The sequence below is a fragment of the Schistocerca americana genome, chromosome 2 (genome assembly GCF_021461395.2).
Source record: "Schistocerca americana isolate TAMUIC-IGC-003095 chromosome 2, iqSchAmer2.1, whole genome shotgun sequence".
In the NCBI taxonomy this organism is placed as follows: domain Eukaryota; kingdom Metazoa; phylum Arthropoda; class Insecta; order Orthoptera; family Acrididae; genus Schistocerca; species Schistocerca americana.
Window position 1 is genome coordinate 636,894,693 of NC_060120.1, and position 27,802 is coordinate 636,922,494.

A 27,802-nucleotide genomic window follows, 5' to 3' on the forward strand; every position below is an offset into this window, starting at 1 on the left:
CATCATATTTTGCGGCCATTAGTCATTGCACAAAAGCGCGTAATCAGAATAATAGCTGGAGCTCACCCAAGATCACCTTGCAGACATTTATTTAAGGAACTTGGGATATTCACAGTACCTTCACAACACATATATATTTACTTATAAAATTTGTTATTAATATCCCATCCCAATTCATAAATAACAGCGAAATGCATGGCTACAACACTAGAAGAAAGGATGATCTACACTATTGCAGATTAAATGTCACTTTGGCACAGAAAGGGGTGAAGCTGCCACAAGAATCTTTGGTCATTTGCCAAATAGCATTAAATGTCTGACAGACAGCCAACCAACATTTAAAAGCAAATTAAAAGAATTTCTGAATGACAACTCCTTTTACTCAATGGATGAACTTTTAGACATGAAGTAGTAACTGCAAAAAAAAAAATTAATTATTTATTGTAAAGAAAAGTGATATGTTCACTAAAGTTCTATCGCTTAACCAACTGAGCTACATTGGCTACGCAGAAAATTCAGCTATACAGGGTGCGTCACCTAACGTTACCGCTGGATATATTTCGTAAACCACATCAAATACTGACGAACCGATTCCACAGACCGAACGTGAGGAGAGGGGCTAGTGTAATTGTTTAATACAAACCATACAAAAATGCACGGAAGTATGTTTTTTAACCCAAACCTACGTTTTTTTAAGTGGAACCACGTTAGTTTTGTTAGCACATCTGAACATATAAACAAATACGTAATCAGTGCCGTTTGTTGCATTGTAAAATGTTAATTACATCCGGAGATATTGTAACCTAAAGTTGACGCTTGAAACCTCCGACGTTCAGTTGCGTGTTGTAACAAACACGGGCCACGGTCGGCGAGCAGCATCTGCAGGGACATGTTTACGATGACGACCGTGTTTACGAGTGTGGCTGTAGTGCACTGTTGCAGTGTCCGCATGTAGCAAAAAATTGGTTCAAATGGCTCTGAGCACTATGGGACTCAACTGCTGAGGTCATTAGTCCCCTAGAACTTAGAACTAGTTAAACCTAACTAACCTAAGGACATCACAAACATTCATGCCCGAGGCAGGATTCGAACCTGCGACCGTAGCGGTCTTGCGGTTCCAGACTGCAGCGCCTTGAACCGCACGGCCACTTCGGCCGGCTCCGCATGTAGCGCTTGCTGCTATTGTTATTCTGCATTCGTCTCCGCAGCAGACCAACTGTAGTACCCCGTGTTACTAGACGTCTGTGATAGTGTAGTGTTGTAGGAACTGTGACCATGGTGTATTCGAACTCTGAAAAGGCGGAGATGATACTCATCTATGGCGAGTGGCGACGAAATGCAGCTGAAGCCTGCAGGGTGTATGCAGAACGGTACCCGGACAGAGAGCATCCAACGTGCCGCACATTGCAAAACATCTACCGCTAACTGTATGCAACAGGTATGGCCGTAGCACGCAAACGGGTCCGTAACAGGCCCGTCACAGGAGAAGCGGGTGCAGTTGGTGTGTTAGCTGCTGTTGCCATGAACCCAAACATGAGTACACGGGACATTGCGAGAGCCGGTGGACTGAGTCAAAGTAGTGTCATGCGCATACTGCATCGTCACCGCTTTCACCCGTTTCATGTGTCGCTACATCAGCAATTACATGGTGATGACTTTAATCATCGAGTGCAATTCTGTCAATGGGCATTAACAGAGAATGCTTTGCAGCTCTACCTGTTTACCGATGAAGCGGGTTTCACAAACTACGGGGCAATGAATCTACGGAACATGCATTACCGGTCCGTGGACAATCCTCGCTGGCTCAGACGGTAGAGCGACAGCGACCTTGGACTGTAAATGTATGATGCGGAATCATTGGCGACCACCTCATTGGTCCTCACTTCATTGCAGGGGCCCAAACAGCTGCAACATACATCGCGTTTCTACATAATGGATCTGCCAACGTTGCTCGAAAATGTCCCACTGGAAACGCGTCGACGTATGTGGTATCAGCATGATGGTGCACCTGCACATTCCGCAATTAACACTAGGCTGACCCTTGACAGGATGTTCGACGGGTGTTTCATAGGACGTGGAGGACGCATAAATTGCCCAGCCCGTTCTCCTGATCTTACACCTCTGGACTTCTTTCTGTGTGGTACGTTAAAGGGGAATGTGTACCGTGATGTGCCTACAACCCCAGAGGATATGAAACAACGTATTGTGGTAGCCTGCGGCGACATTACACCAGATGTACTGCGGCGTGTACGACATTCATTACGCCAGAGATTGCAATTGTGTGCAGCAAATGATGGCCACCACATTGAACATCTATTGGCCTGACATGTCGCGACACACTCTATTACACTCCGTAATTGGAAACGGAAACCACGTATGTACGTGTACCTCACCCCTCATGGTAATGTACATGTGCGTCAGTGAAAAAGACCAATAAAAAGGTGTTAGCATGTGGACGTAATGTGCTGTTCCAGTCTCTTCTGTACCTAAGGTCCATCACCGTTCCCTTTGGATCCCTACGTAATTCGGTGCTCTCCGATACACACGATCGAACAGCGGAGGAGTGGTACTCAAGCGTCAACTTTAGGTTACAATATCTCCGGATGTAGTTAACATTTTACAATGCAACAAACGGCACTGATTACGTATTTGTTTATGTGTTCAAATGTGCTAACAAAACTAACGGGGTTCCATTTCAAAAAATGTAGGTTTGTGTTAAAAAACATACTTCCGTGCATTTTTGTATGGTTTGTATTAATCAATTACACTAGCCCCTCTCCTCACGTTCGGTCTGTGGAAACGATTCGTCAGTATTTGATGTGGTTTACGAAATATATCCAGCGGTAACGTTAGTTGACTCACCCTGTACATTATACACATATCAAAAAAAGTTTTGCATCACCTCGGTTCAGAGAGTTTCGGAACCTGTACATAAAATTGGGATAGGGATCAACATAAACACCATTTCCTCCCTTTTTATTGCTCATGAAAACCACACTTTGCGTGTTGTACCACCATATAACGAGACGTTCAGACTTGGAGGTTCAGATTGCAGTACACACCGGTACCTCTAATACCCAGTAGCACGTCCTCTTGCATTGATGCATGCCTGTATTCGTCGTGGCATACCATCCACAAGTTCATCAAGGCGCTCTTGCTCCAGATTGTTTCACTCCTCAATTGCGATTTGGCGTAGATCCCTCAGGGTGGTTGATGGGTCACGTCGTCCATAAACAGCCCTTTTCAATCTATCCCAGGCGCGTTCGCAAGGGTTCATGTCTGGAGAACATGCTAGCCACTCTAGTCGAGCAATGTCGTTATCCTGAAAGAAGTCATTCCCAAGATGTGCACGATGGGGGCGCGAATTGTCGTTGGGTCCTTGGGTTCATGAGATTGTCTCCATACCCGTTCACGCCTTTCCGTTCAATACAATTTGTAACGAGAGTCGCCCGACCAGGCAACATGTTTCCAGTCATCAACAGTTCAAAGTCAGCGTTGACAGACCCAGGCGATGCGTCTGGCTTTGTGTCGGCAAGTCATCAAGGGTACACGAGTGGGTCTTCAGCTCCGAAAGCCCATATCGATGATGTTTCATTGAGTGTTTCTCACGCTGACACTTGTTGCTGACCCAGCATTGAAATCTGCAGCAATTTCCGAAAGGGTTGCACTTCTGTCACGTTGAACGATTCTCTTCAGTCGTCGTTGGTGCCATTCTTTCATGTTCTTTTTTCGGCCACAGCGATGTCGGACTTTTGATGTTTTACCGAATTCCTGATATTCACGGTATACTTGTGAAATGGTCGTATGGGAAAATACCCACTTCATTGATATCTCGGAGATGTTAACCTGCCATTGTATCAGCTGTAACCGATCTACCAGCTACGCCAGACACTTGCTATCTTGTATGGTCGTTTCGTATCGCAGCGCCGTATTCTGCCTATTTGGATATTTTAATACACATGCCTATACCAGTTTTTTGGGTGCTTCAGTATATATACAGGGTGGTCCATTGATCGTGACCGTGCCAAATACCTCACGAAATAAGCGTCAAACGAAAAAACTACAAAGAACGAAACTTGTCTAGCTTGAAGGGGGAAACCAGATGGCGCTATGGTTGGCTCGCTAGAGGGCGCTGCCATAGGTCAAACTGATATCAACTGCGTTTTTTTTTAATAGGAACCCCCATTTTTATTACATATTCGTGTAGTACGTAAAGAAATGTGAGTGTTTTAGTTGGACCACTTTTTTCGCTTTGTGATAGATGGCGCTGTAATTGTCACAAACATATGGCTCATAATTTTAGACGAACAGTTGGTAACAGGTAGGTTTTCTAAATTAAAATAGAGAACGTACATACGTTTGAACATTTTATTTCGGTTGTTCCAATGTGATATATGTACCTTTGTGAACTTATCATTTCTGAGAACGCATGCTGTTACAGCGTGATTTTCTGTAAATTTTACATTATTGCAATAAATGCTCAAAATGATGTCCGTCAACCTCAATGCATTTGGCAGTACGTGTAACGACACTCCTCTCAACAGCGAGTAGTTCGCCTTCCGTAATGTTCGCACATGCATTGACAATGCGCTGACGCATGTTGTCAGGCGTTGTCGGTGGATCACGATAGCAAATATCCTTCAACTTTCCCCACAGAAAGAAATCCGGGTACGTCAGATCCGGTGAACATGCGGGCCATGGTATGGTGCTTCGATGACCAATCCACCTGTCATGAAATATGCTATTCAATACCGCTTCAACCGCACGCGAGCTATGTGCCGGACATCCATCATGTTGGAAGTACATCGCCATTCTGTCATGCAGTGAATCATCTTGTAGTAACATCGATAGAACATTGCGTAGGAAATCAGAATACATTGCACCATTTAGATAGCCATCGTTAAAATGGGGGCCAATTATCCTTCCTCCCAAAATGCCGCACCATACATTAACCCACCAAGGTCGCTGATGTTCCACTTGTCGCAGCCATCGTGGATTTTCCGTTGCCCAATACCGGTAGTGCATATTATGCCGGTTTACGTTACCGCTATGGTGAATGGCGCTTCGTCGCTAAATAGAACGCGTGCAAAAAATCTGTCATCGTCCTGTAATTTCTCTCGTGCTCAGTGGCAGAACTGTACACGACGTTGAAAGTCGTCGCCATGCAATTCCTGGTGCATAGAAATATGGTACGGGTACAATCGATGTTGATGTAGCATTCTCAACACCGACGTTTTTGAGATTCCCGATTCTCGCGCAATTTGTCTGCTACTGATGTGCGGATAAGCCGCGACAGGAGCTAAAACACCTACTTGGGTATCATCATTTGTTGCAGGTCGTAGTTGACGTTTCACATGTGGCTGAACACTTCCTGTTTCCTTAAATAACGTAACTATCCGACGAACGGTCCGGACACTTGGATGATGTCGTCCAAGATACCGAGCAGCATACATAGCACACGTAGCACATGCCCATGGGGCATTTTGATGACAATAGCCATACATCAACACGATATCGACCTTTTCCGCAATTGGTAAACGGCCCATTTTAACACGGGTAATGTATCACGAAGCAAATGCCATCCGCACTGGCGGAATGTTACGTGATACCACGTACTTATACGTTTGTGACTATTACAGCGCCATCTATCACAAAGCGAAAAAAGTGGTCCAACTAAAACATTCATATTTCTTTACGTACTACACGAATATGTAATAAAAAGTGGGGGTTCCTACTGAAAAAATCGCAGTTGATATCCGTTTGACCTATGGCAGCACCATCAAGCTTGCCAACCATAGCTCCATCTGGTTTCCCCCTTCAAGCTAGACAAGTTTAGTTCTTTGTAGTTCTTTCGTTTGATGCTTATTTCGTGAGATAGTTGGCCCGGTCACTATCAATGGACCACCCAGTATATACCCATGAAAAGTAACTTCATCATTCAGTTTGGGTGATGAGGGAGTGTCTGAGGCAACTGCATGCTGCTGTATGGGTATAGGTGCATCATTTAAGTGTAATAGTTGGACTATGATGAGAAAGAGCTATGAAATAAAACACAAACACATTTTAAGATTACACACAAATATTATTTATTTAAATATCATACATCGGATGAAGGGTTTCAAAAAAATCCTGGGATTCTTTCTTTATCTTCTTTGCACCTGCACAATATTTCCCAAATAAACCTTTTTGATGTTTAGTAAATTCTGTGTGTATTTCCTTGAAACCTGTAGGTATTTCGCAATACTCAATTTTTCACATGTACCCTTAAGATGTTTCTCTTTCGGCTCTGCATTCATGCATAAATAAAGGTACTGTTCCAAATCATCAACATGTACACTATGCACACATAGGAAGTTTACAACATCATTGTATGCACAGTGTATGCTTGGCAGCCAATGTTTCAGTCTCTCTAGCACAAGGTATAGCGCAGTATCCACATCGTGTAAGCTGTATTGGATACTATCACACCAGTAAGGTGAATGTCGAGTGGGGGAGGAGTTTTATAATACTCTGTGGTCATCTGCTGACTGCACGACGAATTTCGTCCCAGTCGAACTTAGCCCGTTTGATTCCAAGAAGGTTTGCCGTTCTAATCTATTACGGATTCGTGTTTAATCCTATATTTGAAGTGTAGATAAACCAGAATACCACTTTCGTGATTGTAACAATATATTTAGTACAAAGAATGGACGTTCCAAAAATGGAACAGTGGGAATGAGAGGGTACAGGTACCGTGCATGTAATGCTGTGAGAAGCGAATGTAAATTTTTCACGTCTGTGTTTATTTTTCTCACTACATATTTTATACACCTCATTTATAGATTACACAAAATGTGAATATATAACCAAATAAGGAATAAACAAGATTAACAGTGTTTTAATGAGTTCAGTTTGAACTTTAGTTTGTATGAAACGGCACATAACAATTTGCATACAAAGGAATTTTACATTTCCTACAATGTTTTGTTGTGTTCTTCTTGAACTGGCCACGTCTTAGTTGTTTGCCTAATGATACAATAGATGATCTTGTCCATCGTAGCATACATCATTGAGCACCCTTTCATGTAAGGCTTTTGGATTTCGCACTGGATGGGCAGATGACTGTCATGAGCTGTACTTTTGAAAGTAACTGTTGACCACATACCTTGTGTAGCCAAGAAGATCCTGTGGATTACCCTTATATTGCATTGTTTGTCTACACAGCGACCAAGCATTGTTTATTGATGCATTTAGTGGAAAAGCAAGAGGTTGGTAGTACTATTTTTTCGTTCTGAAATTAATCCTGTATTTTCCAATATTTTCATCTACTCTGTCCAATCTTCCGATGTTAGCTAACAACGCAGCAGGAGTAATTGTTTCAATAAACTTTCTCTCACACCTACTGTATCGTTTGGATTGTCCAGCCGGTTGAACTGCACTTCTGTTTGAAGTGATGGTAACAATGCTGTCGTCATGGTAGAGAGTCAATCAATCCAGATTTATTATTGGTTACTTGGTCATATGTTCCTCTTGGAACCTTTTTCAGTTTATGGTCTTGCAGAGGAGCACCCTCTATTCTATTTTAGCGAATTGTTCCTGTTCCAATGCAGCCCTTTCATTTTAGTTCATCCAAAAGTGGCAATGAAGTAAAAAAGTTATCAAAAAAGAAATCATATCTCTGTTCATTCTCAAAGGGAAGTTACGACACTAGGTCTAACACAACTGAACCACCTACACCAAGCTCAGGTCTGTCCCAGCAACCTGGTATGATTGAGCTTGAACTAGGTACACTACTCTTGTGCAAAGACACCAGACTTTATAAGCAAACCTAATCGGTTTACATGCCATACGTTGCTTTGTTCCATGTCTACCACAATACGGAATCATGGCCTCATCAACACATAGCAGTCTTTCGTTATTGAAAGCTCATTCAAGAGTTTCCAAAGGGGTCTGACTTTTGAAAATCTGTCATCTTTGGATAAGCTTATTCGACTTCTTTGTGATCCGGTAGGAGCACTTTCCCGCTGGTGACTTGTATGTATGTTTTACTCAGTCTCCAGCTTTGAGTTACTTCTCTTATATATATTTTGGTTACAAATGGAACATGAATAATGTTGCCAACTTTTTCAAGCCCAATAAAGTATATTATTTTTAGGGGAGATGAAGTATTTTATAAATTTATATATCTGTTGACCTAAATACCAATTTTTCATCCTTCTGGTATTTAACTTGGAGTTTTGTTTGGTTTTTAAACTGATGCTACAGTATGAATTTATTTTCAAATAAATGAAAAATTGCTTTTTATTTCAGTTCACTGAAGCTCTCTCTTTTCCCAATGATTTGCACTCCAAACTGACAATTCTCTGGCTGTAAAAGATGGGGGTGACGGGAACAGAAAGCACATAAGATAATAAATTTTGATAGTTTAGTGACTTAACACTTGCTTTTTAGGTATATGTTGTCACTTGTCGTAGGAACTTCTTTCGCGAGAAATATTTGCCATCGTTCGATAATTTTCTTACAATATCTTTAGTTAATATGTTTCAGAACATGGATAATCATTGCAGATACTGCCTGTTGTTGCTGTTGTGGTCTTCAGTCCGAAGACTGGTTTAATGCAGCTCTCCATGCTACTCTATTCTGTAGATGCCTCTCATCTCCGAATAATTACTGCAAACAAACATTCTTCTGAATCCTTACGCTATTCATCTCTTTGTCGCCCTCTATGAGTTTTAATTCTGAATCCCTACATTAGTTCTATAGCGATTCCTTCTTACCTATTTTGCACTTCCTGTCAGTTTCGTTTTTTTAGACGTTTCTATTCCCTTTAGCCTGCTTAATTTTCTATATTTTTATCTTTTATCTTTTCGTCAGTTTAATTCAATATCTGCTGTGATATCCAAAGGTTTCTACTGGGCCTTGTATGTTTACCTATTTGACCCTTTGTTGCCTTCACTATTTCATCTCTGAAAGCTACTCATTTGTCTTCTATGTATTCCTTTCCCCTGTTCAGTCAATCGTTGCCTGATGCTTCCTCTGAAGCTCTCATTAGCCTCTCGTACTTTCAAATTGTCCATGTCCAATCTCCTTAATTTCCCACCTTTTTGAGATTTCTTAAGATTTAATCTATAATCCATAAACAATAAACTGTAGTTAGAGTCCATGTCAACACCTGCAAATGTCTTACAGTTTAAAATCTGGTTGTGAAACATCTGTCTTACCATTATCTAATCAAATCAAAATCTTCCAGCGTCTCCAGATCTCTTCCACGTACACAACCGTTTTTTAGTGATTCTTAAACCAAGCGTTAGCGATGATTAAATTACGCTCTGTACAAAATTCTACCAGGTGGCTTCTTATTTCGCCCCTTTTCCCCATCCATATACGTCTACTATTTTCCCTTCTCTTCCTTTTCCTACTGTCGAATTCTATCACAATTAAATTTTCGTGTTTCATAACTATCTGAATAATTTCTTTTATCTCGTCATACGTTTCACCAATCTCCTTATCAGCTATGGAAGTAATTGGCAAGTCAACTTGTACTACTGTGGTGAGTGTCGGCTTATTGTCTATCTTCGCTATGATAATGCATTCACTATACTGCTCATAGAAACTTACCTGCATTCCTATTTTCTGATTCATTATTAAACATACTCCTGCATTACCACTGTTTGATTTTGTTCAAATGTGTGTGAAATCTTATGGGGCTTAACTGCTAAGATCATCAGTCCCTAAGCTTACACACTACTTAACCTAAATTATCCTAAGGACAAACACACACACTCGAACCTCCGCCGGGACCAGCCGCACAGTCTATGACTGCATCGCCCCTGACCGCTCGGCTAATCCCGCGCGCCCTTTGGTTTTGTCTTTAAGGCCCTGTATTCACTTGACCAGAAGTGCTGTTCCTCTCGACCAAAGTTCACTAATTCCCACTATATCTAACAATATCTAACTTCAGTCTACCCGTTTCCCTTTCGAAATTTTCTAACCTACTTGTCGTACTAAGGAATGTAACATTCCACACTCCGAATAGTAAACGCCAGTTTTGTTTCTCCTGGTGACGACATTCTCCAGGGTAATCCCTGCCCCTTGGATCCGAATATTACCTCCGAAATATTTTACTAAAGAGGGTGGCATCGTCGTTTAACTGTACAGTAGAGCTGTGAGTCCTCCGAAATGAATTACCGCTGTAGTTTCCCCTTGCTCTCTGCCGTCCGCAGTACCAACACAGCAAGACCATTTTGACTGATGTTACGAGACCAGATTATTCAATTATCCAGACTGTCGCCTCTTTTACTGCTGAAAAGGTTGCTACCCCTCTTTAGGAACCATACGTTTGTCTGGGCTCTCAAGAGATAGCCGTCCGTTATGGTTGCACATACAGTACGCAATAGACAGTATACACAAAGGAAAGCAGGGGGCGGCTCTTTTGATTTATATCAAGTCAAGCGTTGCGCTCAACGCCATACTGAAACCGAGCAAACGCGAAATGATAGCTGCTTACTTCTACGCCTCGAAATGGACATTCTTACGAAACGGATGCAATTTAACTAACTAAATGAAAACTTTAGGAATTTATAAGCCTTTAGTTAAAACTTATCACGTGGGCTTTTAAATTAATTGCTGTTCACATATGCAAGCTGTGATCTGCCTCCGCTTTTAGCTTCAGATGTCAATGAAGTTACTTTGTTTTGTAAATATCGGCTTTTTCTTTCCAACAATTTTATTTTACTTTATAATTTTTTTCTAGGTCTTTGAGCCGATAAATCAAGTACACTTTCAACGGAAACAGTTGTTACGTGATTCCCTGCAAAAGTTGCAGTGTTTGTATTAGTGCTGGAATTTTTTTCGTGTCTTCAACTTGAAGGTAACACTTATTTACTTGCATGTCTGGATGAGTAGTCGTTAATGGAGACTGACAGCCGTCTGAAATAAATTCGAAATAAATTGGCGTGACGGCTAGCCGAAATGGTTCGTTGGCACAACTTTTGTCTCACCATTTACAATCCTCCTATCCAGGTGAATAACATTAAATTGTTCGGACTGACACCGATTGTCGATTAACACGGAAGCCCCGTCTGCTAACCATTCAATGTCGACGCGGTGGCTTAGCATGTTCGGTCGTACGCCTGGCAACCTTCTGTGTTGAAAAAAACTGAGTGCAGTTTTCACCGAAAGAATATGAGGGGTGTCATGCGACATCTGCGGACAACAGATAACGAAAAATTGACGAAGCAAGAGATACATGGAACGAAAAGAAAAAAAAAAAAATTGTGGTAAGGGCGACTGCTCGCGATAGGCAGGAAATACGGGTTTGAGCCCTGGTCCAGCACAAATTTTCACATGTCACCAGCAATTAGTGTATCTACCTACACCTAACACAGCTGGTGCCAAGTTATTCAGAGTCAGCAAATTGATTTCGAATTAACATAAGTATTGCTTTAAATGAAAACAGGAGGCTGCATTAAAATCTAATTTCTACAAATGTTTTCAATTAGGTCCAGACCTTTTAGTTCACTCTAACGCATTACGTAATATGAATCATAGTAGTTTGATAAATGGCTAATAAGTGTCACAAAGGAACTTTTGTCATGAATGAGATGAATTCCAGCTTTTCCATTATGTAACTGTCGCCGTAGAATGTCTTCTTTTTATCCATTAACAAGTAAAATAATAAATTGGAATCACTAATTAGAGAAATGTGCACCTATCTGCACGATCTATTCATGACTGAGTTGCAGGCTAATTGCACGTGTTACCGTGAGGCAGCACATCTACGAAAGCGCACTCAAGTGAAATAATTTAACTTCTATTTTCTCCAGACTGTAATGAGACGTGGCTCTCCTTCTAACTTTAAAAATTTCGATGTATTAGCTACATTTAGTACACAGCAATGTATCACCTATAACGAACTATGCAACGAACCCAGCAACCACGTTTTTCACCGCAACCCTTAATTTTATGCTGCAGGTGTGCTGAGAAATTAAGCATCACAGTAACTATGACCGATAACAAATTAAGACACACTTCATCATCGAGCTGTGATATTAAACTAAAAACATGAAAGAAATCAGTTTTGTGCTCCAGTTAGTTTCCTCGGAATGAAATGTTTTATACAGTATATAATTGTGAAGAAAATTCGCAGTTGTTAAACAAGCTGCATTAATTTTTTGAAGGAAAAGAACAACCTCTACTGAAAAATTTGCTCCAGAAGTTGATTGTAGGTTACCTTTACTTACGTATAGTATTTTATACTGTTTAATAAGCTTTTATTGGTTACAGCAAGAAAATCAAAAACACTCATTATTCTCATGTACTATCAGCCGCTTTGTGGGGACCGCTCGTTACTTTCCTGTATGGTCTTACTCTCTTGCTACTCCTCATTATCTGTTTACTTATATGTAAGCTCAGCAGCTAAAATGTACAGTTAATAAATGAACAAAACGTATCCGTTTGCCTGTGGCTTCAAACACAACTGTTTTGTCGGTTTCAGTATGGAACTATTCGCGCATGCGCACTAAATTTTGGCGCATGGACTGACCATGAGGCCGAGTTTCCATTCCGTATATTCTCTGTTCCGTGCCTGCAGTACTGGTATCTGTATCGCTGAGGCACGCAAGACGCCTAACCAACGGCAGGACCCGTGGTTCATAGCATACCACTTTGAATTTGTCTTGAGGTATACTTTCTACCCAGCCGCATGAATCCTTCCATTCCCACACCAATGAGCGTTCGGCATTTTGATCCAGACACGAAGTTCACTATTAAGTAAACACCTACACCTAAAAACTGAACTGGACGAAAAACTGAACTGAAAGTTTCTTATTGGCACTGAATAAAAACCTAACACCGGAAAGACAATAACAATGACAACAAGCTATAGCTGAGTCTAGTCAAGAACAATTATTTAACAGTGCCAAAACGGTAAATTCTTCCACTCGCAACTGAATGCACCCGACATCAGAAGACTCCAGTTGTCGCTTTCAGCGGCACAGGGGGATGCGAATGTGTTAACGACTGTTTACAGTGATGGCCAGAGATAGCCAAACATGAAGTACCAACGTATGAATTTGAATACTGAAATATCGTACCTGCTACGATTTAGAAGCTGTAACATATTAAGAGGATTGTGTGCATGTATATCATCCACACAGTACCGAAGGTGGCAAGCGCAAGTAGGTGCGAAAACTACGTACTTACGTAGCTGGTAACGCAGTTTTGTGCACAATCTTCTTCCACACATATAAATGACTGAATAATTATTGAAGGATTAAATTCAAATGTTTTTCGATTAATGGATTTCATCACACATCTTAAGTAAAATGAAAAGCAATCACTAAAATCTGGCAATGTTCATTTCTCCTCCACGTACCCCTAAGGGAACTTTTACGCTCGACTTGGTACCCCAACGATACATCAACTTAGTTTGTCGCTTGTCAACTGCATATGTAACCACTTACTCCACAGCAATATATTAATCAATTTAAAGCACGAAGAGAAGAGTTAGTCTTTTCCATATATAATTAAGTGAATATTATATAATGCTTATTTTAAATTTGGCGCAACAGTATCTCCCAGCTAGAGCTCTCCTCCGGGGATATGTGTATACTGTATATCATTGTTTCAGTTCAGATAATGAAAATACTGTGGATTGATTTCACTCAAGAGAATGAATGGATAGCTCAGACAACGAAAACACTAACGAATGGTTTCAGTTGAAAGAACAAGTAATTGGTAAGTGGTTCAACCGACAGAAAAGCAACACAATGTTTTCTATTGGAAAGAAAAAAATATGTTATTCAGTCAGTACGGAAAACAACAACGGACCGTGTAGACTGTTTTCATGGTTATTCCCACAGACTGGCTACACTCAAAAGAATGAACTCAGTGGATACACACACATTGAACAGAATGAGTCGACTGTTTTCCGCCTGCTGACTGAATCCATTGTTTTCATTCAGCTGTTCCCAAAACTAAACGTAAGAGATTTTCCCTTGGTAGGAGGCCTGGAAGACTTGAGATCAAATAAAGTCAAAGGGATAGGTAACATTCCGTCCAAACTTAGAAATTTGGGGGATGTCGCAATCAAACGATTATTCAAGTCCGTGTGTAGGATCTATGAGACTGACAACGTACCATTCACTCAGTACCGACGATAGCAATGGCAGATATTGCAGAAACTATCAGACACTCAGCTCAAGCTTCTGACTAGAACAACATGCAAAGATTGGAAAGGAAAACTGAGAATTTGTTAGATGACGATGAGTTTGCTTTTAGGAAAGTTAAAGGCGCCAGAGATGCCGTTCTCACGTTGCACCTGATAATGGAGGAAAAGCTGAAGAAAAATCATGACACGCTTATAGTACTCGTCGACCTAGACAAACCGTTCGACAATGTGAAATGGAGCAAGATGTTCGAAATTCTATGAAAAATAGGAGTAAGCTATATGAAAAGGAGGGTAATATACAACATGTGGAAGAACCAAAGGGGAGTAATAAGACTGAAAGACGAAGAACAAAGTGCTCGGATTAAAAAAGATGTAAGATAGGGATGCAATCTTTCGCCCCTGCTGTTCAATCCGTACATCGAACGAACAATGACAGAAATAAAAGTAAGGTTGAAGAATGGGATTAAAATACAGGGTGATGAGATATCAATGATACAACTGCCTGGTGACATTGCTACCCTCAGTCAAAGTGAAGAAGAACGACAGGACCTGTTGGACCAAATGACTAATCTAATGAATTTAGAATATCGACTGAGGGTAAACCGGAAAAAGAGAAAGAGATGTTGCAGAAATGAGAATAGCGGGAAAGTCAACATCAAAACTCTTGATAACGAAGTAGACGAAGTTTAGGAATTCTGCTATCCTGGGAACAAAATAACCCAAGGCGACCGAGGTAAGGAGGGCATCATTGGCCTTAACTAGATGAAGAAATCTTTGGAAATGTATGTTTGGAGCACAGCATTCTATGGTAGTGAATCATGGACAATGGGAAAACCGAAACAGAAGAGAATCGAAGCGTTTGAGATGTGGTGCTCCAGAAGAATGTTGAAAATTGGGTGGACTGATAACATAAAGAACGAGGAGTGTGTCTACAGAATCGATGAAGAAAGGAGCACATGGAAAACACTGACACCAAGAAAGGACAGGATGGCAGAATATGTCCTACGACTTCATGAAACTATTGTACTAGTGGGAGCTGTAGCGACTAAAAGACAGAGATTTGGAAGACAGAGATTTGAATACACTCAACAAATAATTGTTGAGGACATAGGGTGCTGGTGCTACCCTGAAATGAAGACGTTGGCGCAAATGAAGAGTTCGTGGCGGGCTGCATCAAACCAGTGAGGAGACTCATGATTTAAAAAGAAAAAAAAAGGAGGCCTGGAACGGTGTGCAGTCAGCCTCGTGATGCCAATTTAGGTGCTACTAACCGAGGAGCAGCAGCACCAGGTGTGCTAACACTGCAACGGCCGGGACAGCGGTGGGCTGACCCCCTGCCACTCCATACCGTATCTCGATGACACTCTTGGCTTAGGATGGAACAGTGGTCGGTCGGACTCGATTTTCCCACCTGTGGCCAGAACGGCGGTGCTTTCCTTTTCTTTCCTAAGCCATTAGTATGTAGAAAGTATTCCGTCTGTTATATCCACTCCTCAAAATTTCTCAGTTTCTGATTTGCACTTAACGTAGCGTCGCACATGAGATCATCACATAGCAGAGCGACAAATTTTAGAGTCAGGTTACTTGCCGTCATCTCTGGATCGCTCAAGTCGTACGGAAAAGTGAGGTCTCCTTCGTAGACGGTGTTGTTGTCGGAGTCCACAGTGAGGCGGACTTCGAAGTTGATGCCCAGCGTTCCGATGTCATCGCACGGCTCGAAAGCCTCCATGTCTATGTAGTAGGGGCCCTGGAGCACGGAAGACAACAGTTGTCAGTTCCACTCACTGCAAGTGACAGCAGATAAATTTGTAAAACATTTATGGCTCACATAGAAGACATATGTACATTATAATGGAGACACAAACATTTCTTTGGTGGATTCTTTCTAAACTTTCCGGTGACATCCGAAAAGGCCAAACTCAGCCTATGGACTTAACACGCTTGAAAGTTATTTTCAATTTTGAGCTTTTCTGATTTTAAGAATTTCTAATTTTTGCACGGCTGTTACTCAAACCTCCGAATTTTCTCATTGGAGTATTTCACTTGGTTGTTCGGAACGCCGGCCTACCTCTGTGAACTGAAACGTTCATATGCAACATTTATTGACAACAAATAAGAGTTGCTAACTTTGTTGTATTTTCCATTCTAGGATTTTATGTTAAATTCCCTATTTTCTGTCCTTTGTTGATTAGATATCCTTTCATAGTCTTTGGGAATTCTATAGCATATAGTTGAAACCACAAAGAAATTAATTTCAGCCCGAGAAGTGACATAAATGAAAATTTCTGTCACACAACACATCACACTTTTGCTTATATTTCACATCTTATTTTACACGACCTACTTTGTTGGTTATAGCCGGCCGGTATGGCCGTGCGGTTCTAGGCGCTTCAGTCTGGAACCGCTTGACCGCTACGGTCGCAGGTTCGAATGCTGCCTCGGGCATGGATGTGTGTGATGTCCTTAGGTTCGTTAGGTTTAAGTAGTTCTAAGTTCTAGGGGACTGATGACCTCAGAAGTTAAGTCCCATAGTGCTCAGAGCCATTTTTGTTGGTTATGAGCTCATTTTCTAATGATATTATTATCATAAAGGTGATGGAGGCAGGTTCATGGTAAATAATAGCATAAAATCTGTTGAGATTACTAAGGACTTCGAATGAGAAATAGCATGGGTAAAGATACATGGTGAAAGTGAATCAACTCTTTAATCGGTTGCTTTTATGAACTTCACGCCGCAGCTGTTGCAGTGGGGGAACATTTCAGAGAGAACTTGAAAAAATTCTCATGTAAATTTCCTAGTCACGGTAGATTTCAACTTACCAGCTATAGGCTGGGAGACTCAAGAGATGAGGGCGTGCGATGTAGTTCTAAATGCTTTATCCAAAAATTATCTTGGGCAGTTAGTCAACAAACCAGCTCGTGAAGTTAACTTTCAAGACTACTGCTCAACACACAAAACAGTGTGACAGCCCTAAGCTGATTTTCTTTGTCCAAATTGAATCGATGGATGCCGGTCTCTATGAATAGTCCGATAGCACTTTTGGTCGCATTTGCGCGGTAAGTTATTTTTGCAGGGGAGCTTAGTTTACTATTGCTTTTACTATTGCATTTATCCGTTATTTCTATTTCTTTATATTATCTGCTATATAGAGAATATTCGGTATGCTTTTATGCAAAAGAAGGAACCTAATCATCCTTGTATTTATTACATTCAGTTTAAATAAAAATGGGTGAAGTAACATATAATTTAAATACAAATAATATAACGATACACATTTTATATGAACAAAAAAATTTTGTTGATAAAATCGTAAAATCACAGAGAACATTTTGGTTCCATCCTAGTAGAGAAAATATGTATCGTTGATGTAAGATTGAATTTAGAGGTTGTTGGCACCATGGAAGGCCAGTAATCGTAGTTATGAGTGGGTTCTGCGAAGTCATGGGATGTGTCCACTGTTAGTTGTGATTGTTCAAATTATGAATCTGAAATAAAGAACCATGTTAATGAAATTATTTCAGTGTGTTCCAAAGTCAGTCATGATAATATTTGCATTCAGGAACATATTTTAATGAACATAAAACAAAAAATAATTAGTTTTTAGTCATTATAAACATGCAACAGCAAATAATTAGATTTGAGTCGTTTCATGAATCAAACACGGGCTGCTTTATTGGGCATTATTGAATTGATAGTTAGAGCCTCTGGACTACTGAAGGCATCGAAAGGATAAGTAGAGATTGACTTGTTATACAGGGTGGTCAGAAACAGTCTGCAGGTTAGGTTGTGTTGAGAAATAATTGTTAAGGAAAAAATTCGACACTTTGCGCCTTTTCTGAGTTAATTGGAGTTGAAGTTAGCCAATCAGGACGTTGCATGTGCGAATTCAGGTGGCCCACCAGATATAGTTATACTTTGTTCGTCATAAAAATAATCCTGATGCAAACTAACATAAACGCGATGATTGGTTAGCAGCCATGGCACACGTACACTGGCGGTGTTACGCTCTTGGAAGTAGGTCCTACTTATGTATTAAACATCTTGTTACTGTGTTACGGTAAATGAAACTTTAAGATATTTTAATGTGTTAACAGCCATCAATGTTTCCGTTAGTCATCATTTAGTATGTAGTTTTTATTCCAAAAATCGTGCACAATCGCGTCTCTCTAGGTTATACTGTGATGGTAGCACTGTTAATATGTAGTGTAAAAATAGCTGACGCTGCTTTCTGCGTCGCAGTGAAAAACGCGGGCGGAACACTGTTAAAAAGTGGCGAGAAAGACATTGCTCTTAATGTTTTTCACAATTTTACAGAAAACAATCTGCTTTGAAGTGTTCGGAAAATAAGGACATTTTAGTCAACGGAATCGGTAGCGTTGTAGAATACTGTACGAAGCTGACGTCCGTGGATCGCTGGTTCAAATCTCACCTTGAGCTTTTTTTTGTTCAATTTGGAATACCTACGTCTTTTAAATATAAAACTCATCAAATACAGGATAATTAACACATATCTACTCACCATTTATATGAAAAATGCGTGTTGATTCTTTCTAATTACCTACTGCACACAATATTCCTGTTTTCATTGCAAATTATTGATATTTTATAAAAGATTGTTAATAAATGTTGTTTAAATTAAGAGAACATGACATATTTTAAGTACAAAAGTGAAAGATCAAATACTCTTTATTTGGACTGTGTCCATTGTTTTATACCACAGATGTGATGTTACACGAGCCAGAGTGTTAAGCGTCGTAGAAATATGGAAAACAATTCTCACGGCTTCGAACACACCATATAAATTCTGCATTTCTACAGTTGCCACCGTACAGTAGGAACTAATCTGAGCCAAGTTGAGGTATTTGTCGCAAGAAATAACAAGACATTTAAGCAGCCAGACTTACTGGAATTAATAATGCACGAAACGTTGTCACAAGTCACTGCCGAACGCTTACGGGATACAGAACGGCACGTCATAAGAGACGAGGACAAAATGTGGCGCTTGAATGGCTTCCTGGATTCTGTTGTTGATCGACTCGTAATCAACGAAGTCGATGACACTTCCAGTACTGAAATGTATTTCTCGGATTCTGGTACGGAAAGAGTTCAGAGATTACCAGACGAATGACTGTAAGTAGTGCCTTCAGTAGCTTCAATATTTAACTACACAATGACATCACTGCGATACACGTTTAAGACACACATAGCACAGGCTGTGTTTAAGTTAGGAATTTGCATCACTCTTGTTTTCAACTACGATAATATGTTGGCTGAGAAAGGGGGCATGTTATGGTTTCAGTGTGGCCTCCAAAGAAGCGTGTGGTATTGCTGGAGTTTTGCCCAGGTCTGTTAAAAATTAAATGGCGTTCGAAGCTGTATTGTTTCTCTGCTCGTCTCTTTTTACGTCTTACCTGAAACTGCTCACGTCATTGCAGGCAAGTTGGACCAGTCGGCTGGCATGTGCCGTCCAAGTTAAAACGAGCCGATAAAACTGTTGTCCCGCATTATTGCTCAGACGACGAGGGCGTAACGCACAGCATAAAACCTGCCGTATTATTGAGCTTGACAACTTGGCCTCGGGTCCACGTGAAACGAAATCCTATGAGATTCCAGCAAACACGGAATGTTGTAATGTTTACACCAGCACCAGCAGCAGCGAGTATTGTTTGTATAAAGCGTTTATTTTGCATTTTGTTTACGACCTTCCACTAAGGAAGGGATTCTATTTGTGTTTATCTGCTCTGCATAGTAACTAACAGTTCTTGATAAAACTTTACGTAGTTTTCGTGTTAGATTTCTTAGTGTTTTCTTGATCGTTTAGAACAGAAAGCGCCCTAAAACCGTCTTTTGTTTGTTTCGCGGCCGTTAGCCACTAGTCGCTTGAATCAGCAGTTGTCTTGTGACAGCCAGAGCGAGAGCACCAGCAGCAGCGAGTACTGTTTGTATAAAGCGTTTTTGTACTTATTTGCTGCGCTTAGCTTTTAAATAGTTTTTCTGGGAAAACCTAGCGTAGTTTTCGCGTCTCGTATTTCAGTGAGTGTTTCTTGATTATCAGAGTAGCTCATCAGAAGATTATCTTGGGAATTTGTCACCGTATAGAGTAGGGTAAACATAGTCATGTGTAGGGACTGTGGTTGTTGTGAGCGGACGCAAGGAGAATTGGCCACTCTTCGGGGGCAGGTGGAGGCTTTGTCTGTTAGGCTCATCGAGCTCGAGGCGCAGGCGTCGGCTCGTAGTGGCGTTGGGGCAACTGTGGTGAGACCTATGCCTACTTCGGTGGCCTTGGAATCACATGGAACCCCTGATGTCGCTGCGTCTTCCGGCAGTGAGCATCTTACCGGTCAGCCATCACTCCAGGGTGAATGGCGGACAGTGGTGGGCTCGCGCGTGCCTGGCCGAAAGGCGAAGGTGGGATCTGGCCGCGTGGCAGCTGCCTTACCCCTTTCCAACAGGTACGGGGTGCTTCCTAGTGGTGATGACATCGTTTCCGAGCCACCACAGGATGCCTCGCCTGTTGGGCCAGTGGCCGATTCTCCGGCAAGGTCCCGACAGTCACAGAGGGCGGGCCTATTAGTTATAGGGAGCTCCAACGTTAGGCGGGTTATGGAGCCCCTTAGGAAAATAGCGGGTAGGTCGGGGAAGAATGCCAGTGTGCACTCGGTGTGCTTGCCGGGGGGTCTCGTCCGTAATGTGGAGGAGGCCCTTCTGGCAGCTATTGAACGCACTGGGTGTGACCGGCTGCAGATAGTAGCACATGTCGGAACGAATGACGCCTGCCGCTTGGGTTCTGAGGCCATCCTTGGTTCCTTCCGGCGGCTGGCTGATTTGGTGAAGACAACCAGCATCGCACGCGGAGTGCAAGCTGAGCTTAATATCTGCAGCATAGTGCTCAGAGTCGATCGCGGTCCTCTGGTTTGGAGCCGTGTGGAGGGTCTAAACCAGAGGCTCAGACGACTCTGCGACTATAATGGTTGCAAATTCATCGACCTCCGTTATTGGGTGGAGAACTGTAGGGCCCCCCTAGACAGGTCAGGCGTGCACTACACACCGGAAGCAGCTACTAGGGTAGCAGAGTACGTGTGGCGTGCACACGGGGGTTTTTTAGGTTAGAGGGACCCCCCCTTGGGCGAAACGATAAAATACCTGACGGCTTACCAGAGAGGACATTATCATCGTTGATAAAGAACGTCCGTCCTCAGAGACCAAAAACAGGAAAAGTCAACGTAATATTGGTAAACTGCAGGAGTATCCAGGGCAAGGTTCCTGAATTAGTATCTCTTATTGAAGGAAATAGTGCGCATATAGTATTAGGAACGGAAAGTTGGTTAAAACCGGAAGTGAACAGTAACGAAATCCTAGACACAGAATGGAATATATACCGCAAGGATAGGATAAACGCCAATGGTGGAGGAGTATTTATAGCAGTAAAGAATTCAATAATATCCAGTGAAGTTATTAGCGAATGCGAATGTGAAATAATCTGGGTTAAGTATCAAAGGTGGGTCAGATATGATAGTCGGATGCTTCTATAGACCACCTGCATCAGCAACCGTAGTAGTTGAGCGCCTCAGAGAGAACCTGCAGAACGTCGTGAAGAAGTTTCGTGATCATACTATTGTAATAGGGGGAGACTTCAATCTACCAGGTATAGAATGGGATAGTCACACAATCAGAACTGGAGCCAGGGACAGAGACTCTTGTGACATTATCCTGACTGCCTTGTCCGAGAATTACTTCGAGCAGATAGTTAGAGAACCAACTCGTGAAGCTAACGTTTTAGACCTCATAGCAACAAATAGACCGGAACTTTTCGACTCCGTGAATGTAGAAGAGGGTATCAGTGATCATAAGTCAGTGGTTGCATCAATGACTACAAGTGTAACAAGAAATGCCAAGAAAGGAAGGAAAATATATTTGCTTAACAAGAGCGATAGGGCACAAATCGCAGAATATCTGAGTGACCACCATCAAACGTTCATTTCTGAGGAAGAGGATGTGGAACAAAAATGGAAAAAATTCAGGAACATCGTCCAGTACGCCTTAGATAAGTTCGTACCGACTAAGGTCCAAAGCGAGGGGAAAGATCCACCGTGGTATAACAATCATGTACGAAAGGTACTACGGAAACAAAGAAAGCTTCATCATAGGTTTAAGAGTAGTCGAATCATAGCTGATAAGGAAAAGCTGAACGAAGCGAAAAAGAGCGTAAAGAGAGCAATGAGAGAAGCATTCAACGAATTCGAACATAAAACATTGGCAAACAATCTAAACAAGAACCCTAAAAAGTTTTGGTCATATGTAAAATCGGTAAGCGGATCTAAATCCCCTATTCAGTCACTCGTTGACCACGATGGCACCGAAACAGAGGACGACCGAAGAAAGGCAGAAATACTGAATTCAGTGTTCCGAAACTGTTTCACTGCGGAAAATCGTAACAAGGTCCCTGACTTCAGCCGTCGCACGGACGCCAAAATGGAAAATATTGAAATAAACGATATCGGAATTGAAAAACAACTGCTATCACTTAGTAGCGGAAAAGCATCCGGACCAGACGAGATACCCTTAAGATTCTAAAGTGATTATGCTAAAGAACTTGCCCCCTTTCTATCAGCAATTTATCGTAGGTCGCTGGAAGAACGTAAAGTACCTAGCGACTGGAAGAAAGCGCAGGTCGTTCCCATTTTCAAGAAGGGTCATAAATCAGATGCGAATAATTATAGGCCTATTTCGCTTACGTCAATCTGTTGTAGAATAATGGAACATGTTTTGTGTTCTCGTATTATGACGTTCTTAGATAATACAAATCTCCTTCATCATAACCAACATGGATTCCGCAAACAGAGATCATGTGAAACTCAGCTCGCCCTATTTGCCCAAGGAATTCACAGTGCCGTAGACACTGGCGAGCAGATTGATGCCGTATTCCTGGACTTCAGGAAGACATTTGATACGGTTCCGCACTTACGTTTAGTGAAAAAAATACGAGCTTACGGAATATCGGACCAGGTTTGTGATTGGATTCAGGATTTCCTAGAAGAAAGAACACAACATGTCATTCTTAACGGTTCAAAATCTGCAGATGTAGAGGTAATTTCGGGGGTACCGCAGGGAAGCGTGATAGGACCTTTATTGTTTACAATATACATAAATGACTTAGTTGACAACATCGGTAGCTCCGTGAGGCTATTTGCAGATGACACGGTTGTCTACAAGAAAGTAGCAACATCAGAAGACTCGTACGTACTCCAGGAGGACCTGCAGAGGATTAATGCATGGTGCGACAGCTGGCAGCTTTCCCTAAACGTAGATAAATGTAATATAATGCGCATACATAGGGGCAGAAATCCATTCCAGTACGATTATGCCATAGGTGGTAAATCATTGGAAGCGGTAACGACCGTAAAATACTTAGGAGTTACTATCCGGAGCGATCTGAAGTGGAATGATCACATAAAACAAATAGTGGGAAAAGCAGGCGCCAGGTTGAGATTCATAGGAAGAATTCTAAGAAAATGTGACTCATCGACGAAAGAAGTAGCTTACAAAACGCTTGTTCGTCCGATTCTTGAGTATTGCTCATCAGTATGGGACCCTTACCAGGTTGGATTAATAGAAGAGATAGACATGATCCAGCGAAAAGCAGCGCGATTCGTCATGGGGACATTTAGTCAGCGCGAGAGCGTTACGGAGATGCTGAACAAGCTCCAGTGGCAGACACTTCAAGAAAGGCGTTACGCAATACGGAGAGGTTTATTATCGAAATTACGAGAGAGCACATTCCGGGAAGAGATGGGCAACATATTACTACCGCCCACATATATCTCGCGTAATGATCACAACGAAAAGATCCGAGAAATTAGAGCAAATACGGAGACTTACAAGCAGTCGTTCTTCCCACGCACAGTTCGTGAATGGAACAGGGAAGGGGGGATCAGATAGTGGTACAATAAGTACCCTCCGCCACACACCGTAAGGTGGCTCGCGGAGTATAGATGTAGATGTAGATCAGGTTTATTCTTGTAATGAAGACAGTATACAGTCTCATAGTGTAGATGATAGTAAAAGAGGCTGATCAGCCTTTGGCTCGGGTGGGACCCTTAATACCGACCCATGTCCAACGTTTGCATTGCTCTCTTGCTCAGTTTTAGGAAATCAAACAAAGAAAGCGTGACGCGCGAGTCGCCGCGCGGTTTGATGCGTCCTGCACGGGCTGCGTGGCCCCTCCAGCCGGAGGTTCGAGTCCTCCCTCGGGCATGGGTGTGTGTGTTGTTCTTAGCGTTAAGGTAGTTTAAGTTAGTTTACGTAGTGTGTAAGTCTAGAGAACGATGACCGTAGCAGTTTGGTCCCTTAGGAATTCACCCACATTTGAATATTTGAACATTTGAAGAAAGCGTTTGGCAACACCGTCTCTGGCGGGCTGCTTGAATTTGCGCACGCATCGACCTGATTGTCTAACTTCAGTGCTAATTAACTCAGAAATGGCACAACGTATCGAATTTTTTCTTTACAATAATTTTTCAACGATATCTACTTTGCAACATCCTTACAAGCTCTTCAGATTGTTTCTGATCACCCTTTACAACTGCTACACAATGGGCAATTTTTATAGTGTAAGACAGTGATGATTCACTAAAGTTGCATGTTAGAGATTTTGTCGCTTATTGTCAGTAAAATCTTCTCAATGGATAATTATAATAGAAATGTGCAGAGCAATGTTATGAGGAATGTGAGAGGCCCGCCATGGGTCAAGAGCCGCATTAAAAGACTCTTTCCAGAGGAAATAAGCTCAACAGAGATTTAAAGGTAGTCAGATCTTCATAGAGAAGTAAAACCTCGACGAAGCCACAATGTGGCCAAGGACAGATGTCCGCGAATCGTTCAGCAAATTCCAAACTAAAATTCTATCTATCGATATGATTGTAAACCATAAGAAGTTTAATGTTATATTAAATCTGGAAACAAAAAGCCATCTGTCCAGGCGCTCTGCGACCAAAATGACACCAAACGAACATGCATAGAGAACGCCACAATACTAAGTTCATTTTTCCACAATTGTTTCAAAGAGGGAGAGTGTACTGGTATTCTTCCTTTCAGTCACCATATAAACGTTAAAATCAAAAATATCTAAATAAGTGACCGACGAATTGAAAAAAAAATCACTTAAAAGCACTCAACAGAGGAAAGGCCACTGGCATTGACGTGATACCAATACGATTCCCCATAGAATATGCGAAGTAACTTGTTCCTCTTCTAGCGGCAGGGGCGGAGCGTTTCCAGTTATAGAAAAATTGAGCACTTCATTCTTTTTCAAGAGGAGTTGTTATTCAGGCGCACAAAATTATAGCCCTTTATCGCCGTTATCTGACAGTTGTAAAATTTTAGAACACGTTTTAAGCTCGAGCACGAGACTTTTCTGGAGACCGAAATTCTGATTAGTATGAATCAACACTGACTCACCAAACAACGATCTTGTACAAGCCAGTTCGCTCTATTAGTCCACGAAAACCCCCAAGGCAGTACATACTGGGAGCCAAGTTGGTACTGTGTTACTTGACTTTCAGAAGGCGTTCCATACAGTTCCACGCTGCCGCCTAACGAAGAGAATATGAGATTGGAGAATATCTGACCTTTGGTATCTGTATCGAGGAATTCCTCCCAAGAAGAAAACGGCATGTCATTCTCAACAGAGAGAAATCTTTAGACATTGCGATTTAAATTGGAACTATCGTTCATAATTGCTTCTTGTTTTTAATTTCTCTCGTGTCCCTGTGTCCACGCAATAGCTGTTTTAAGTAGCAAATTTTACAGTACTTTCTGGAATAACACAATGTCGGGAAGGCATTTCCAGACTTTTTTCTGGTCCTAAGGGCATATTTGATCCAGTAGTACGACGCATCCGGCCGCGTTAAAGTAACTTTCCTTTGTTACACGTTTTGAATAACCGAGAAGCGAAATATGTGATGTGAAAAGGCTACTTTCGTAATAGCGCATTTTCCTTAGTACGGAATGACGAAACTGATGATCCAGCCATCCATGTCCTCTTCTCGAAAATGCTAAGAACATATTTTGCTCCCCCCTCCAGGTCCGGGGCTAAGAATAGACCAGCGGTATTCCTGCCTGTCGTAAGAGGCGACTAAAAAGAATCTCCAACGATTCAACTTTTCTGTGATGGTCTCCTCTCGGGTTTGACCTCCACCTTTTCCAAATTTCTGTTGATAGTGCGCGCTAGTTTGGGAAGGACGCCTTAAGTGGTGTTTTTTGTTTGTCCATCATGCACCAAGATCTTGCATGCTACTTATTGTCGTGTAGCGGGCTTTGCACCCACCGACTTATGGGTTGCCTAATTCTCGTCTCCTGCGCCGTCCCATCCTTCGCGCCCACTACAATTCTGGACCATTTCGGCACCCAAAATACAGCGCAGTAGCCAGTCTGTCGTGGTGGGGCTGTCATGTATCCTCTTCATGGTAGCCCCCTGACAGAACAGGGATCGCACTGCTGATGCCAGAGCTAAGACCTCCCGCGTATGCCAAGGAGTAGGTGCCCATCCTTTCTGGGGCAGCAGGACTCCCGGCAATGGCCATCCCGCCAGGTGGCCCTTGCTGAGGCTAGGTGGGACCTGTGGGGAGAGCCCCTGGTCGGAGTGGGTGGCATTAGGGCGGATGGCACGCAATGAAACTGGTTAAGGTGAATCAAGCTGGTGGTCGCTCGGCCCCAGCAGTCTCAAAGCGAGTAAGGAATGATTTTGATGCCGCGAGTTATGACTCCCGATCGTTCCCCTCCCTGGCCACACCTATGGAGGACCATAGGGCGACCAGGTCTCGTGAGCCATATTTGCCTCAGTACCTAGTTTTCAGCAGGACTGACGAAGCGACCTTTCAGGCAACAAAGCCCCAGTTTTTTGTCGACCACCTTGAGGATAGGTTTGGGGAACTGGCGGCGTTGTCCAAAATGCGCAGTGGGCCGATTTTGATCCAAACTGCCTACCCAGCCCGGTCGCAGGCGTTGCTTGTCTGTGAAAATCTGGGTGACATCCCTGTCTTCATTACAAGCCATAAAAGCCTTAACATGGTCCAGTGCATTATTTTCCATCACGACCTCCTTTTAAAGTCGGGTGAGGAGCTACACACCATCTTAGAGCAACGGGGTGTCCATTTTGCCTGGTGTGCGCATAGGGGGCCCAAAACAACAAGATGCTGCCGGTGCCTTCATCTTGGCTTTTGAGGGTGACTCATTACCTGAAAAGGTCAAGGTGATGGTTTACCGTTGTGACGTGAAACTATACATCCCTCCTCCTATGCGGTGCTTCAAGTGCTGGAAGTTTGGCAACATGTCTTCTCACTGTGCCTCCAGCACCACATGCAGAGATTGTGCTTGTCCTCTGCACCTGGGTGCTCTGTGTGTGCCTCCTCCCACTTGTGTCAACTGTGGGAAGCACCACCCCCATGCTCACCTGACTGCCCTGTTGTCCATAAGGAGCGGCGAATAATGGAGATAAAAACCCTGGACAAGGTCACCTATCAAGATGCAAAGAGGAATTACGAACGACTTCATCTTGTTCAAATGACTACATCATATGCTGCGACTGCGACTTAGTTACCCCCATTGGCAACGGCTGTCCCTGTATTTGTTAAACCTCCAGTGAGCCCTGAGAG

At 42.3% G+C, this 27,802-nt stretch overlaps 1 protein-coding gene across 1 annotated transcript in view; it reads right to left on the reverse strand.

Annotated features, from left to right (window-relative positions):
- The window catches only part of LOC124595738, a 191,766-nt gene that overhangs the window by 113,614 nt on the left and 50,350 nt on the right, over positions 1–27,802 (reverse strand). The window contains exon 2 of the mRNA XM_047134614.1: positions 15,738–15,896. Within this exon, the coding sequence (XP_046990570.1) occupies positions 15,738–15,896 (159 nt within the window). The remainder of the gene's footprint in view (positions 1–15,737; positions 15,897–27,802) is intronic.